The sequence below is a fragment of the Theobroma cacao genome, chromosome 6, assembly GCF_053813885.1.
Source record: "Theobroma cacao isolate CCN51 chromosome 6, ASM5381388v1, whole genome shotgun sequence".
NCBI classification, from domain to species: domain Eukaryota; kingdom Viridiplantae; phylum Streptophyta; class Magnoliopsida; order Malvales; family Malvaceae; genus Theobroma; species Theobroma cacao.
Genome location: NC_142644.1, coordinates 26,662,075 through 26,679,914, shown reverse-complemented (window position 1 = coordinate 26,679,914; position 17,840 = coordinate 26,662,075). Strand labels below are relative to the sequence as shown.

The 17,840-nt window shown below is 34.9% G+C and overlaps 2 protein-coding genes across 3 annotated transcripts; one reads left to right on the top strand and one right to left on the bottom strand.

The window, feature by feature from the left end:
* Positions 1-10,782: 10,782 nt before the first annotated feature.
* On the top strand, positions 10,783-13,177 carry LBD4 (LOB domain-containing protein 4). 2 transcript variants are annotated; one of them, XM_007024789.3, is made up of 3 exons: positions 10,783-11,217; positions 12,574-12,747; positions 12,987-13,177. In XM_007024789.3, exons 1-3 carry the CDS (start codon positions 11,041-11,043, stop codon positions 12,996-12,998), a joined length of 363 nt encoding a protein of 120 aa, XP_007024851.1. In that variant the 5' UTR covers positions 10,783-11,040; the 3' UTR covers positions 12,999-13,177. The 2 variants fall into 2 exon arrangements, with proteins under 2 accessions (XP_007024851.1, XP_007024850.1); XM_007024788.3 differs by having other exon boundaries at positions 12,574-13,177.
* Positions 13,178-16,276: 3,099 nt separating this feature from the next.
* On the bottom strand, positions 16,277-17,576 carry PSAF (photosystem I subunit F). Its single transcript, XM_007024787.3, has 2 exons — positions 16,780-17,576; positions 16,277-16,438 (listed from the first exon to the last, which is right to left on the bottom strand). The coding sequence occupies exon 1, from the start codon at positions 17,470-17,472 to the stop codon at positions 16,789-16,791; it is 684 nt and encodes a 227-aa protein (XP_007024849.1). The 5' UTR covers positions 17,473-17,576; the 3' UTR covers positions 16,277-16,438; positions 16,780-16,788.
* Positions 17,577-17,840: the final 264 nt, after the last annotated feature.

The following is a 17,840-nucleotide window of genomic DNA, read 5'->3' as shown; positions in this document are numbered from 1 at the left end:
AAAAATGATCAATATTTCTATCTTCTTTCTCCCTTTCCTTTGCGCGCTGATCATACTCTTTGAAAACAATATATTCATCGTATTGCACGTGCACCACACGATCCAAATACAAAACACCGCATATCGGTAGACAAAAGACAAAATGATCATGTAACCACCAAAACAACAACAACACTTAAGACAAGCTAGAGGTATGATGAGATGAGGCATACAAGATTAGAGAAATTGGGATGGGCTTGATTTTTGATGTTATTTCAAAGCACAAGAAAGAGAGAATATGAAGTCGACAACGAGTTACAAAAGTAGACTACAAGGCATGCAAGGGAATCTTATCGTATCATAATTTTGCCTTCATATTATAAACATTTTGTCGGTTAAAACATTAAAAATGAGGCCCTAATCACTTTTGATTAGTGGATAATGGACATTGGACCTAAAAGATTTGCTTAAGCATCAAGGCACTCACTCTCAATGATGTTATCTCCCAATAAAAATTATTCCCTCCCATGAGATCATCAAAACATGGGATGGCTCGACAAGTTAAAAACAAGAAAAAAAATGAAAAAGAAAAGGAAGCCCTCACACCCAATCAAAGTTTTCAACTTTGATAACAAATCTTAATTATTATATCAATGCATGACCTTATGACTTTGGGGTTTTGTTGCTAATGTTAATAAGAGCCTTCAAAGGTCAGTGTCATCAAATCATTTTTTCTGATTTTGTTCATGTCAAGCTCCAGGCAGGATCTTACCATTGTAATCAAGAGAAAATCTTGCTGACATTACTTCACTAGTACAATTATTTTTTTCTTCTTCCTGCTTTTTAAATAATGGGAAGGATATACAGTAATTTAACCACATCTCTTTTCCCATTATAAAATTGTATCATGAAAAAGAAGTGTTGATTGCATCGCTGTTAGTTTAATCCTATTTCCTCCTAAGAAAGCTATTACAGTGATTTTGTGCCGGCCCCTATGCATTTTTATTTTATTTTATTCTATTGCATATAATAAAAGATTTTGTAAGGTAAATTACATGGTGTTGCCTGCTCATGGTGCTTATCCACATAAAAGAACCAGCTGGTAGATCACATAAGTTTTGTCCTTTACAACTTTTATTTCATTCTTGTTGATTCTGCCTCATGCCAGTGCATTGACCTTCATTTCATTGAAATTACTTATATAGTTGAAGCGAAGTGTCCTAGCTATCTACTTTTGTTAAATTTGCAAGTCGATCCGCAGTTGTTTTTTCCTTCCTACATTCTGGGATGGATTTACTGTCATCATTAGATTCATTACTGCTAAAGTCGTGTGACTCGTTAAGTTTCTGTATATTTACACCAAATTAAGTGAAAGACAAAAAAGTAACAAAAATTTCAAAGTTTTCTGTAAGACGTGTAAGTCATGACACGAAATATTTGTACTTTTGACCTTGCTCAAAATGGGACATATGGATACTAAAACGACAATAACAAAGTATAGCAACTAGAGTGTTCTGTTTGAAATATTTGTTGAACTGCCCCAGCAAAGGACAGTAGTTTATTCAACAAAATAAAATCAACGACTGGAGTGGAAAGGTGTTGGAATTTGTCATTTTTTATTATGAGAAAAATAAAATATATGGTATTAAGATTCTTTTAAGACCAAGGATTAATGCGTTTTGGAATAACGAATTAACTTTTGTTTTGGCCTAAAAGCAGTGTGAACCTATATATGCATATACTTTCTCATCCCAAACTCAACCTGTTCACTAGTTAGACTAAGCCTGTATTTGGCATCACCTTGAAATGAAATGAATGCATGCCTCGAAGGATACAACTAAGAATGTCTTGAAACACCCAACGAACTCTGTAACATATAGAGTTAGATAGATAGATAGATATGCATAATTTGCAGTTTGAAAATGCAGGATGTTAGGTGTTCTATAATCATGCAAATCGCAAACACAATCTGTTTCGAAAAGCCACACCTTTGTGATGGATTTCTACAACTTGGGTTAAAATGAATGAATTCAATGAACATTTGGATATCGCATGGATTTGATAGATGCAACATCAAATCTATTCCCATAGATCCTGATATATTTGGTGTGCCAGCCTAAAGCCTTAACACTTTGTTAAAGTTTATCTACGGTTTGGGAAACATTCTTTGGCCTGACAAATATATGGCACCTAATCAGGAACTGGTTGGTAGAGGAGTGGAAATTGATACAGGAAGATTTTAGAGATGTGTGAACTAGATTCGAACTCAAAATAAGCAAAGAGAATAAAGATAAAGGAAAACAGGTCCCTGCAAAATCAAATACAGCAAGTTTATGGATCTACGCCAATGATGTTGACATAAAATTTAGGTGAGAAATGGGATAACTGATCACGGGGCCAAACTTTTGACCCCCCGATGTCTCAATTGTATTCCGCCAACAATTCCTACAAGAATTTTCAAGTCCGAAAATAGCCACCACAAATTTTTTTCCAAGGATAACATTGATCTTATCTTTGAGTTAACAGTACATTGTGATTTTACAGGAGAATCCTATAAAACTTTGGCTTAGAGATATATATATATCGTAATCGTTAGCTATATTTCTTGTTCTTTTGAACGGCTCTAACTTCAAATATTCACTTTTTGTTTTCTTATACTTGACCCACCAAAACGGCAAAATGCCATAGACTCTGCACATTTTTTTTCCTTGGTCCTCACGACTTTTCAGATGTTGTAATGGCTGGTCTTTTTTCACACAGCATCATAGTCCATAAGACCTTAAACGTGAGAACAAGCGTGGCCTCACACGAGACATAAAAAAACGTGTATCATTCCTTTTGCTCCTTCTATGTATATATGACTTTTGGCAAGCTTAGACTCTCATTTTCTGCTAACGGACAACATTCATCTAGTCCCCGGCTCTCCCCGCGCCCCCGCTAGCTTGTAGCCTCCTACAGCATGTTCTCTCCACGTGTCAGTTTTTCACATGAATTTAATTGCATTTACATATATCACCTATGAAAATTCTGTGAGGTGCACGTGATACGGTGGAAGTTATTGGGGGAAACAAAACAAGTGGTTCAATTTTCTACTAATCTCATCTGGGACCCCCTTCGCTTTGAATTTGTTGCGTCCCACTCCCTCCTTTTCTTTACCAACGGTCGAAGATGTGTCCTATTTGAGTTGACTATATATTCCATTGCATGCCATGCTTTGGACGAAATGATTTTCAATTTCATGGAAAATATTATTTCCATTTCTTTGACTAAAAATACCCAATTAAATTTTCCTAACGGCGGATTGTACCTTAGAAAAAGAAAAGGCAAAAAATAAAAAAAGAAAAGAAAAGAAATGATTGCTCACCTAATTTAACTGACCAAAGGGTTCTGTTTTTGTTCCTCTAAATGTAGCAAAGTGTGCGGTTGTTGCAATGGACCAATTGCATTTTCCAGCAGTGTCTTACATTATTATTGCCCTTGACTTTAGGCAGTGTTTTAATAATATATAGCTGCCCGCAGTTTTCAGCTTTTTTTCTTTCATGACATAAATTCGCAATCTACCCAAATCTAAGATTGAATTTTTTCTTGTTTCTTTCACGACAATATAGCTTCCTAGTTTCACTAAAAAATGATATTCCTTTAATACCTCAGGAAAAAAAAAGGGCTTAAGCTTTAAATTAATAAGGCTATGGACTATGGAACTCAACAACCAATGAGCGGCATTGGATGAAGTTTTTGTTAAAGTATGCAAATATTCATTATTTTTATTGCAAGATTAGGGTCAAATCAAAAATCACATCCAAGAATGTGGCCAACCAAGAGACTTTGAAATCCCTTTATTACCGAAAGAGTTGGGTTATTTTTGTCCAAAATTTTTAATCTTAGGTTCCATTTGATAATCTGAATATAATTTGTTAAAAGAAATTTTTAGTAAACTATTTTATTAAACAATTTAATATTTTTTATTATTTATATAAATTATCAAAAATATTTTTTATTATTTCAATTATCTTATCCATTGTCAACAATTTTCTACCATATCATAAAAATTTTAATATTTATCAATATGCAATACATAAAAATATATTTTTAATTTTAAAATTATTTTATCTAAATAATAGTTATCCATTTTTATTTATTTATTTCTCATCATGTTGTTATACAAGTTAGTTTGTTAAGTGAATAAGTTATATATTGAAATTAAAAGAAATGAGACATTTTCATCTTTGAAAAATTTATTTCTTACTTTATATAAAAAAATTTTAATTGATCTTAATTATTTTATAGTATATTAAATATTATAATATTTTAGTAAATAATTAACGATGTTTTGTTGGAAAGAAGAATAATAAATAAAGAGATGAAAGAAAAAAAAAAATAATGATGCTTTTTATTGTTTAATTGTGAAGGGTAGGGCAATTCTTTTCAAGTGGAATCAATCTTAAGAATGATGAGATCAATGTCAAAAAGAAGAGAAGACAGATGGAAAAATGTCTAAAGTTTTTCTCAAATGTAAGACATTTTACGATGATTAACTTAATTTTTCATTAACCTGGAAAACATTATATTTGTAAAAGTTTTTTCTTTTCTAAATGAGGGAAAAAATTGAACTTTTTTCCTGAAAAATTTTTTTCAACTTTACCAAACAAAACTTTAAGTAAGTCCAATTCTCTTTTATAGTGGGACAATTTTCATTATTTATAATTTTAAAAGATATTTATCGGCGTAACATTGGGCTCAAACAATTGGTTAATTTTAATTCTTTGCATGGTGAAATGAAGCTACCAAATTAGAAATCCTTCATAAAAATTTGAACTTACTGTGGATCTTTCCCCTTTTCTTGGATCTTATATTCAGATTGTCTCTCAATTAGGCTAGGGTAGGTCATATAAAAAGATTTCTATGATTAGACACATTAACATGCACATTAGAAGATCATTGCTTGTTTAATCAGCTTTTCGATTAAATCGAAGTAATGCCAACTAAAGATAAATACTTCTCTGCTTTCTAAAGTTTTTCTAGCTTCTTCCTTATATTATTATAAGTATTAACTACAAAACTTTATGGTCAAAGTTTATTTTATCCAAAAGGGGTAAAGATTGAACCCAGAAACCCAATTTGAAAAGTCATTAACCGACAAATGCCTAAATTTGCCGCCATGAGAAAATGGCTTTAGTTGCGACACTCTCTAACCGCGACATGATAATAATCAAGGGCTTATTAAAATTACGCTATCGAAAAGAAAATGACACTACACCAAATGCAATATAATAATAGAATGGTCCTAATCCTCATTTTCCATTGCCGTTCTTGGTCTGACACAATTTTCAACTCTCATTGAGTTTTTGTTCTCTAGGGCAGTGGAGCCCTAATCAGTGATCTTAAAGGACATTCATTGACCGAATGGTAGGAGACCAGAGTTGACCAATATATACTTATTGTATCCATTAACCAAAGATTTTGGCATTGAGCACCTCATTATGAGTTTCCCTTGTCACTGGGCCCCATCTCCTATTTCCCCATTATGTTTTTTCTTTTTTTTTTTCTTGGTTTAATTCTTCTCTTGTCTTCACTACCTTTCCCTTTTGGTGGGCATGAATGATTTGGGCATGCACCGAAGTAGAACATTTCTGCTATTGATGCTACTCTACATAATGCATGATGATCATGCCCTTTTCTTTTCTTTGTTTTTGCTATCCTTAAAGCAAATGGAAACCAAGTATTCTAGAAGGCATGATCATTGAGATTCACACTCCAAACTAACAAGTGATCCCTCATTCAAAAAGTAAGATGCACTTCTATGAGGAAAAAAGAAAGAACAAGATCCAACGACCCAAAAGCTTATAAAAAATCATTAATCGGCAAAAAATGAACATTTAAAAAAATCAAATTATGAAAAAAAGAAAGAAAGACGCAGATTAATTCGGTGTAGTAACAGTACAAAACGTTCATAACTTGTTAAATATGATCTATGTATAGTCTTCAATGAATTTTGTTGTGTGTACAATAGTTGCAAACAGTGAATGCCATGTCATCTGCCTCCCCGGTTCTCATTGGATCTTTATATATCTTCGTAATATGAACACTCAGCGCCCGTTCTAATTGAAACTGTGACAAAAACCCAAACAAAGATCTTGCTCTGATCAGGTCGATAAGTTCCGGTGTCGGCACAGTACCAAATCTTTGTCATTCTCAAAAAATAAACAAGAAAAAGAAATCTGTGTCTCAACTCCAGTTTGAAAATGCACCCATCACTATAATATAGAAAAAGAAAACAGGCAACAGCCCATAGATGCATGCCAGATGGAGCCAAATGCAGCCCCTAATGCCTGGACCAAAATGGCTAGAGACACATGGGGCTTGGTGATTGATTGATTCATTGAACGAGTTTAAGTTTCAAAACATAGAAGAAGGAGCCAAGAGGCATATCTTAATTTGCCGACGGTACCACACTCAACTGCCCACCTCCCAAACTAGGATTCAGATTTTAGAACATCTCTTCTGACCTGGCATGTGCACGTGCTTCCTCTCCATTTACCAGAGCAATAATGCAGTAGAGATAGAGCATGTTTGCTTGTTTGTCTTTACAAGGGCATGCATTAAAAAATAATTCAGGTACATCCTACCTAAAGTTTTGGTGTCTTATTATAATGTGCAATTATTATACGATTTTATTATTATTTTATTTTCCCTTTTACAAAAATTGATTAACTTGAGGAAAATTTAATACTTCACCCATTTGAGTTCAACTGATAATTTTTGTTGTCAACGTGATGAGGTAATTAATTGAGAATAAAATAGGTATTTAATATTTTTAATTTTATTAATAAAGTTGTTTTCTTTAACAATTTTCTTCTTATATATTGATGAAACTGGTATTTATTAGTCTTTTTTTTTTGTACAAGGGAGTAGTACAATCCTACCATCTAACTAACTAAGGTGTACAAACACTCAAAATTTTTTGAAAATTCTTTCAAATTTGATGAAAGATGCTGGAAAGGAAAATACATCCAAATCACACAAATTAAAATCACAATGCAGCTCGTAGAGAGAAAGGAAATTAAACACTTTCTATAACAATAACCTGCGAATCAGATCTAAAATAATAGACAGCAAGTCACAATTTCAATTTAATTACAAACACAGAAGGATCTGATCTCGGATTGATCTCTTCAACGAAGGTAAATTTTCACAAGCTTGATTCTCATATGTATACCGAGTATACTATATACTTTATTGTGTCAGAGTATCTATATTTGCTTTGTGTTCTTCAATTAGAGTGAATGCAAAACCATACACAGTAGTGTTAGAGTATACTAAAACTTGATACTTATAGTATTATTTTTTGACAAATACTAATCAATTTTCAGAATTACCCTCACTGGCTTAGATGTAGATTTGACCTTGATGGCAAACCATAATAAATAGGCGGAAGCTCAGCAGTCAAGATGTCCGACCAACCCACACCATAAGCAAAACCTGTAATTACCTACTCACCTTTAGCGCTTCTCATCACTCCTGCCGCGCATGAACTACCCGGATTCTCTTTTACACAACTACCATCAACATCAATGTTCATGCATCCATTAGGTGGTGAACTTTAAAACGTGTTTACAGCTCGAGATATCGTTCCTTCCACATTATTTATGCACCCGATCCATATCGTATCTAAGTTTATCAGATCTAGTTATAGTTCATTGAACGTGGCCCTTACCAAAACTCCTTGTATCTTGTCCCTTTTTATAACTTAAAATCGAGAAAAGATTTTGCGTTGTTATGGTGTTATAGGACACTAATTATGGTAGTGATGAAAATTTTATATTTGTGATAGGGTTAGATTTCTTTTATTTACAGAGAAGCAAAATTGTTGAAAAATTTTACTTTTACCCCTTGTTTGAAACTATATATGTAGATTATATTTAGTACACCAATATCTTCAATACGAGAGTTTTAGGTTAAAGCACTGATGTCGAATTAATTCTTCTAGTAACCAATCGTATTGCATCTTTTAAATATGTAGGGACATGAGGCAATTTTTTTATCTTGGGCGGAAGTCAAAGGAAACCATGCATTGATTATATAATTTGAATGCTTGGATTCCACATTAAAAGGAACCATTATTCTCGTTGGAAACATACCGATGATCAAGTAACAGTGCCAGCCATTTATACCAAAACATGATAAGTAGACAAGCTGCGGCTGCCTTGCCTGCCTCCTGGTCTACAACAACAGTTTTTGAAACTTTATCCATTTTGCATTTATTTGTTTATTAATTGCTCTTGTATAATTTGATTTTTCACCTGACAAAGGAAAAATGAAGGCTGAAAATAGCCAGCTATATATTTAATTTAAAGTTTATCCTTCCTGTTTACTTTTTAAAAGGCAAAAGATTGAATTTTATAGCCAATCTATGGACTATCAATTTTCAAAAGAGCACTTACAAAGTTTCTTATACAAGCACTTCTAAGTTGGAAACATTACACGTTGACAAAATCCACTTGACTATGTGTATTTACATTTACCAATTGAAGTGGTATAGTAAAATATCTTATCCAATCAGATATAACTTCATGATAATGAGTAGATACCCATGATTATGTTGGTTTAATTAGTGTTAAGGCACTAATTACTTCAATTTTGCTCAAACCCATTAACACATTAATCATAACAAGTAGATATCATTATTTTGCAGTGGGGGTATATATATTTGAGTGTGGAAGCTCATGGTCATGATGTACATACCATTTACTGTAAATTATAAATTTGTAAAACAAATTAAGCACAGTCAAAATATGGAAAAAGAAAGTTAACAAAAAAAGTTTAAAAAAATCACTGTTGAAAAGTTGGCTGTCATCAATTGCAATTCCTACTTTGCCTGTTCACTAATGCACTTGCAACTTAGAGCTGAAACGGCAAATTTAAAAGTAAGGACGTACGGAAAGATAAAAAGGCTGCATTCTAGATGCCGATATGCCCGCCCTTGTATTTTTAAGTTATAAAAATTCTCCAAAATTAAATTACATAACAATTTTTTTTTTTTGCAAAAATTCAAAAATAAGTAGATTGTTTCAATCTTTTATATTAAAATATTAATATAAATTTTGATGAAAAATAAATAAAATAAAAAAATATTTGATCCAGTAAAAATAAGAATAAATGAAATCAAGGGAAATATTGAACTGAATAGAAAAGTTGAGTGTCAAAAAAAATATAATTTTTGTGAAAATTTTAAATTCGAATGCCAAACATTTTGCTTCTACTTTTGCAGGCCAAAATAGCTGCTTATATGACATGTAGTCAAAAGGTAAAATTATCATGTATGAGCTAGATAAGGCCGTAGGTTTCAGAAAAAAGAAGAAAGTTCCATATATATGCTTATAAAAAAGTCAAAAAAATATTGTATCCTCTAAGCCGGAATTATTGACTCTCTACTTTCGTTTATGTCTTGAAATTATTGGCTCGTGGGAATATAACCTGGACGTACGCATGTTTGCACTAAATCGGGTTACTATTTTTAAAGCAATATATAGAACGATTGAGAAACAGGTGAGAATAATTTTCTTAAACAACCTCTAATTAAATTTGTATTTCATTAGTAAATTAATCTCATCATATCATCATTAAGTTGACAGGCCAATGCATCATGTTTATTAACTGTTATGTATATATATATATATATAAATAAAAAAGTAAAGCACTGTATAACTAACAAAACTTCCTCTGTGACCAAAAGAAGGTGCTGCTTTTGATTAAATTAAAGCATTTCCCAACATGTCATTGCAAATTGCTCTTTCATTATTAGTATTATTTTATCTGTTAGTGCAGCTGCAGCATGCAATCAGCAATCCTATGTTTTTTATTTTTATCTGAATTAATTAATCGGGAAATTCTAGCATCATAATTTTGCCCTTTCCCAACTTTTCTAAGATAGTGAATGTGTCAAAGTATTTTGCTTTCCAATAACTTTTTCTTCTCTCTCACTGCTGTTTCTTTTGGTACAAGATAACTTGCATTATTTGCTTAAATAATTAGGAGTGCAAATCTCTTGTTTCAAAAATCTACGTCTTCATGAAACAAAATAAATCTTAGTATATATTCTCACTTCAGTATATCCCATTTGACTAACCAGTCCATAGTTTCACACAAGCTTAGAAAAAGAAGATGGAAAAAAGAAGTGAGAATTTTCTAAACATGCATTGGATCCATAAAATATATATAAATATTTGTTTTTTGTTGGCCAAACTCTAGTATCATGATTAATGTTGAAAATATTCATTAATTAGCATATGCTCCTAGGCATGCACATGCATCATTTTCACACTACTTAAAAGAGAGGGTTAACATGGAATGAAATTTTAGGGACCCACCAAATGAGCTAAACCCATTCTATGCAAATCCTATTAAGAAAAAGACCAAAAATCATATCCCTAGTTTCCTCAATATTATCATGGTCATTGTTTGATGAAAAATACCATTTACTCTTTAATTTATAACAACTTTCAAATGGATACATTTAAATCTCGTTGCATAATCCAAAATTTAATAATCTTGTTTTGAGAGGATTACTTTAGAGTGTTATTTGATACTATCCTGAATACATTTTATCTATAAGAAAAGAATATAATATAATTATATAGAAAAGTTTATAGAAATGTATAAAAGATTTGGAAAAATGAAGCCAAAGGTTGTCATGTCATGGGAGATGTCTTTTGTCTACCAAAATCTAAAGGGTTTTCTTAAATGGGGTCCATCTCAGATGTACTGACCTTTTTGCTTATTAAATACCACCACTTCCTACCCTCAAGCCCTCCCTCCCCTACTCTCTTTTCACCATCAATCTTTCTCTCTTTGGCTACTTTTCTTCTTCTTCTTCTTCTTCTTCCCTTCTCTCTTCTTCACCAGCTTTCTCTTTCTTTTGCCCTTCAGCTTCTACTAATCACCAAGAAAAAACAAAATAAAAAAAAAAAGATACTCTACGAATTAAAGTAGGGGTGAACTTTTTTTTTCATTGACAGTATTAAGATTAGTGAGTGTATCCCTAGCTATAAACACGTGGCAACCATGAAGGAGAGTGGCAGGAAGCAGGGCGCAGCGTCACCATGTGCAGCATGCAAACTTCTTAGGAGAAGGTGTGCCCAAGACTGTGTTTTTGCTCCTTATTTCCCTGCTGATGAGCCCCAGAAGTTTGCGAACGTGCACAAGGTGTTTGGGGCTAGCAATGTCAACAAGATGCTACAGGTTTCTACTACCACTTAGTACTTATAAATTACTACTAAGTTTTTTTCTCACCTAAACACTTGGGTGAGCTTTGGGAGCTCCTTCTTGCTTAGAAAAATGACTTCTTTGATTCTCAAGCTTTAATTTGACTAAGATTAATTCTCTAAACCATGGGAAATTTATTTCATTCTACGTTCCTATAGTACTTTAAGACTCTGCCTTGAAGCTTGCCCGCAGCTATGACTTAATTAACTTTATTACTTGACACTAATATATCAGAATTGAGCAGATTAAAATAGTCATTGTTATTGAAGTACTTCTGAGAGAAATTAATTCCTAATTAAAGGGTTTTGGTGAAAAATAAATCTTTTTGTTCTTTTTTTTCCTATTCCTTCCTTAGGGGAATGAGGCTGGCACTAATTAGCGAAAGCAATTCTGGTGATGTCTAGAATTTAGAGGGGCAAACATATGCAGTTATTAATTTCCCTGTTAAGTCTCAATTTTTGGTACAAAGATTAGCCCAGTCAGTTGTTTACTTCATTTCTAAGTAGATGGTATCTTTTGTTTGAGACGAAACCCAAATTTGTCAACACTACCCGTCCCTAGAGAGCCTCCAGGTAATGCCAAGAACTTGCTGCATTCTTTTCTTTTTGAACTTCTCTAGCTAGGACCTAGCTAGATTTCAAACTGTCAAAGATTAATGAGCTGAAAATCACTTATTTAGCTATTTGATTACTCGAAACACGTGTTATGCTTTGTCAAGAGCGTTTGAGATTGGTAAAAACAAGTGTATTTAATTAAGAACATTTAGAATGAGTTTGCTTTTCTCATTTCTGCTTGAATTTCTGAGGGCTGTTTGGGGATCACGTGAAGATGTCTCCTAGTTGCTTTTCTAACGAAAATTACAAGCAAATATCTCTTTGACCACCTCTGTTTTCGATTGAATATATATAGGTATACCCCCAAGTAGGGATAAAATAGTCTTTTCACCCAAGAGATCCCATTCGTATTAAAATATAACTAAAGAATTGAGTCACCTAAATCTATTGCCCCAAAAGCAAGCTCGGTGCCAACATGGAGAGGCCACCAAGTAACATACGAATCAGAAGTTGGCGCCCTGGAATCACCCAGTAAAAATAAAAAAGTAAAAGAAAATGCCTTTTTGTGCTGAATACTACTATTGGACTGTTGGCAAATTCAATTTAATACTAAAACATAGAAAATGACGCGAGGCAAGAGATATTAAGATGATGTCACCCAGACCTCATACTAGTTTCGGTTTCAGGCCCATGGGCCTTAACTTCCGCCCGATGACTACTGCTCTTTTCCCTCCCTTTTGGGCCCTGCATATCTGACAAAATTTAGCTGAACTTGCAGGAGTTGCCAGTGCACCAGCGGGGCGACGCGGTTAGTAGCATGGTCTATGAGGCCAACGCCAGGGTCCGTGATCCCGTTTACGGGTGTGTCGGAGCCATATCATCGCTACAGCAGCAGATAGACGCCCTTCAAACCCAACTGGCGCTGGCACAGGCAGAGGTGGTGCACCTCCGGGTGAGGCAGACCGCATCCTTTTCACATCATGGTTTTGGCCCAGCAAGCCCAAGTAATAGCGGGTCACCCTCTTCTAAGCTCATGGGTTCACAAGCCAAGCCCATGTTTGACGTGGATATGGTAGTGGACCATGCTAGCTTGGGAGAGTCCATGTGGTCATGCTAGCTTAATCATATCTAGGCTAAATTTTTGTCACCCTATGCTTAAATTCCCTCTTAATATAATCCCTTTATATACAGCGATTTGAGTAGAGAAAAAGAGAGGTGGTGGCAGCAGCGGTGGCGCTGTGGCGGCTAGAGTGGTGGTTCAAGGTCATTTAGCTTACTTTGGTTTGAAAAGGGTCTTCGTCATTAACTATAATGTACATATATAATTTAACTTTATATATATATATATATAGTGAGTAATTTATAATAGTACTTTATATAAATGGACTGAGGCTGGTGCATGAATTTCTCCATTCTATCTAATTGATGTGATGACTGGTTGTATTTTTCAGCATTGGCATAATACTTTGTGGTGTTTGTTTACCTACCACATAGAGCACGTCAACACCATCAATATTTGATAAATTTTCTCATCTACTCTTCTTTGCCTTGGCTAATGGGGTAGCTTTGGATTCACCTAATTTATCTGGTTAATTTGTGGCATTATTTAACTGAATTTTTCAACTCAAAAAAGAAGGGAGAAAGAAAAAAATGGAATTGAAGGATTCCATTGCTTGAGCTAATGGAAATTTTATTGCAACTTTTATTAAAGTTCAAAATTTCAACAGAATACCCAAGGACTTGAAAACTTAGGTATGCCGGGCGGTACGTAAGAAAAGTCTAGCAAGCTATTCAAAAGAAGACAATTTTGGTGCTGTTTTCACGTTCATTTGTTGAAAACTTTTGGAGAAAACGTTTTGAATAGACGTTGGAAATCGCTCTCTTACCATAGAGAGACATTAACACCTTGAAAGCCTTGTGGAGCAGCTGGCATATGTGATTCATCATGATTCAGTTGGTCGAAGACTCCTTAGCATCAAGCTAGGCTTCCTTTTTGTGACATTAATTCTTTCGGTTCCCCAATAATCAAACCCGTAATGATGAGATCTTATTGAGCTCATGGAAGCTATCTCACCAAAAGGTCAGCAGTTTAGGGTGGTTAATGTGGCTAGCATGCACTCCCTCTTATGTAGTAGAGTAGACTGCTTGCCTACTTTAATGTCCTTCCATCCAATCAATTAAATAACATGTTGGGCTTGGAGAAAATAAGTGTTGCATATGTGGGTGCTGTCAAATAATGCAGCATGGGACTCTACAGAAAGGCCAACCTGAACCAATCATGTCTATATCCGGTCTATCCTATAGACTGAAAATGGTGAAAAATCATGAATATTTTCCCAGTTGTTTACAGTTAAGGTGGGAGGAAAACAGAAGCACATTGGATTTGGATCTCCTCAATAGAAAACCACTTCCTATAGTTTCAAAGATAGGTAGCTTTATTCTAAGCGGAGCTGTTAAGCTGTATGTGTCTGAACATCTTTTCTTATTGGTTCAATCAAGGATCATGTGAAGAAATGATATTGACTTGGACTAAAAGAGGAGAACAGCCATGGAACATGAAAAATCAGTTCATTTTCAGTAGGTCTTAGGTAGCCTACTTAGCACTAGATTTCCTTGCCTTTTTTTTTTTTTAAAAAAAAAAAACAATATCTTTGGGTGAGAGTGAGACTAAATGCTACTGTGGATATGTGATAATTGATTCATTAGTCAAAGCCAATACTATCAAAAGATCAATGTCCTTACCGTTAATGTTGAAACAAAAGCAAGAAAAGTGATTGGTCATGAAACAAAGGATCAAAATTTGGGAGAAAAAACTGCCAAGCTTGCAGTAAACTTGTCAAATGTTTACACTCATCGATCTAACCTTTCCAAAGAAAAGAAATTACCATGAGCTAAAAAATGTTGACAAATTTACCAGACCCAAATCATACCTGTGCCCGTTCCTTTTTGCTCCCCATTAGGGTTACCAACAGTGAAGTGGCAGGTGCATTTGGAATGAGGAATGAGGATTGCTCCCTCCTCTCCTCTACCCCCTCGAAAGCTTGGGGTTGGTGGATGCACTCACCATTACGGACTTCTACAAGTCAAATCCCTTCTCATTATGTCCCTTGGCTATGATGTAGACAGGCTAATTAACCCACAAACCCGCATTTTATCTTTTGGACTCTAAAGTCTAAACACGAAGAAGGTGATTTTTAACTTGAATTCAAGAGATAACTTATGCTCCGTGATTTACCCAATGTCTTCAAGTCAACTCTAGGAAAAGGACATTTTTCATCCACTTCAAGGCTGGAATTTAGATTCCAGTAAACCAACCAATTTGAGCTTGTGTTTTTATTTTATTTGAACTCACTTTTTTCTGTTTTTAATCCATCTAATCTAAAATAGAGTTACATTCACTATTATTGTAATATCTCACATCTGATATAAATATGATTGTTAAAATTTATATAACAATCACAATTCATCATTATTAATAACTTGAGTTTAAGTTTTTAAATGTCACATGATTTAGATTCAAAAAATTATTAGGTCAGTGATTAGACTTGGATCACTAGTTTGATATGGATTTTAATCCCATGGATGCACTTAGCTTTAGGAAGACTAAAATTCAAGAATTTATTGGAATGATCAAGGCCCAAACATGGTTTGTATGTAGTCCAATATACCTGAACCGAAAAGAAAATAACAGCAAATTGCATGTTTTCAACTTAGGTCAGGTCAAGGTCCAACATAGAGGGCTCAAGACCAGCGGGCAGTGGCTAGTAAGATGGGCTAACGACGAGATCCAGGTTTGCCAATTACATTTGCAAATGCAAAGAAGACAGGTGCCCTCGCTGCTAATGGATTGGCTGTATATTACCTTTAATTAATCAACTAATTGTACCTACGTATATAATAATCTTCACCAGTTATATATATGTAGTTTTATAAATTGTATGTAAATTGAGAAGAATGCCAATGTTATGAATGGACTTGCCTGGACTCAATGGCCCTGGAATGCATGAGCTTGAAGGGGAAATCGCCTCTCCGTGTTTACAGAACATTGGCATGGAAGAAAGTAAAATTTCCCACGTAGACAAAATTCAATACCAACGAAAAGACAAGTCCCGCATTTCTTTACATCAGAAGAATTTCGAAGATATTTGAAAGGATGCGGCCTTAACTTCTCCTTCGCAACCATATCGAAGTAGATTACCTCAGAAGCTTTTTAAACTTTTGATGATTTAGGTTTTAAAATTTAGGGTTCAGAGCAAGTTCCTGGCCCTCTATCAGTCTGTTGACTTGGTTTGTGCCATAACGAGGTGATAGAGGCTCCTTATTGCTAACTACATTTGCCACATTATGTCTATTTTATGCTCCACATCTAAACTGATAGTACAAGAGCACATAGAATTCTAAGATTGCTGTTTACAAGGAGATATTTATATAACATATAGTCACATGACTTTGGATAACAAAAGATTGAAATGGAAAGCTGATGAGCTCCAAATGTTTAACACTAGCATTGCATTCACTCGAGTAAGAAAAAAATTTACATTTTAAGTACAAGAAATTTCCCAAGATGCCTCCCTTCCACAAACAATATTCAGTCTAAAGCACACCGTCTTCCGTACCATCCCAGTGTTCGTTCCATTCAATCTCTGTGCCCAAAAACAGTACAATAGAAACCAAATTAATACACCCAATTAGTTACTATAAACTACTATCATCAATCGGAATGCTCCAATCTTAATAATAAAAACATAGAAACATTGATACCTTGGTAATACAACAAATAATCAAGGCAAATTTTCTGATTTTACAATTCCCTTTCGTTCTATCTCATGAATTTCAAGACAACATGTATCACAAGTTAATTACTACAATATTATGTATTGTTGTTAACAAAAAAAAAAAAAGTTATTGCTGAGGATTCATGATAAAGTAATGCGACATAAATAATTAAATTTGAAAATTTTAATGAGAGAGAAGATAGGCAGACCTGAGGAGATTACACGTCCTTGGCAATCAGGTCACCATTGACAAGGTCTCTGTAGGCTGCGACAGGCCAGATGAAGCCTCTAAAGAGCAGACTGCTAGCCAAAGGCACATCGATGATGATCTCCTTCATGGCTGGCTTCTTGTCATCCCTTATAGCAATGAGGTAGCTTCTTCCAACCCACCCGATCCATCCAGCGATGTACAAGAACAAAAGGCCTGGTGTGATGAACTCACCCCAGTGCCTCTGGTCACCGTTCACTATCAAATGAGGCAACCCATCAGAGCCACAAAGCAGCCCGTATTTCCCATAGTTGTCGAACCTTCTCTTGGTTTTCTCGATGGTTGCTTTGATAGCCAGAGCTGGAGCGCTGTCAGGGGCGTAAAGATTCAACGATGACTCGAGCTTCTTGATCTGCTGCTTTTCACGTTTGGCGAACTGCTTGGACTCCTTGCATGGGGTGAGCCCTGAAATGTCAGCTACAGCAGGCTGTGGAGCTGAAAGAAGAATGGAAGAAAGAGCAAGAGCAGCTGAGAAGGCTTGGAGCGGCGAAGCCGAGGGTGATGTCGAACTCTTGTCTGAGGATGGAGTGCTTGAGCACACCACCAACGATCTTGAAACTTTGGGGGTAACCTGGGAGTTTAGCTTTGGCTTCAAAAGCGGTTTTGAGAGATTAGTTGGGATTGTAAGAGACATCTTGGGCTTCTATATTTCTGGGGTTCCTCTTTTGCTTTGATGATGAAGAGGGAGATTTGAAAGGAGAGAGAGGAGGAGGGAGGGAGGGATGGGTTTTAGATTCTGGGAGGGAGAGACTCGTGGTGGGAGGAAGGATAAGATGCAGAGAGTAAGAAGGCTGAGTTGGATGGTTGCGATTGGTTAAGGGGGTTTGGTTGTGAGCTTCAGATTCCCTCTATATCTATCTTCTCAAAAGTTTGGATAAAGAGACTTTGTCCTCTGATCCTGTGCTCTACACGAGCTACTGTTGTGATATCTCTACACGCGTCACTAACATCACTGACACAACTTCATTCGCATTGCAGCCATTTTTATTTAGTTTAACAACC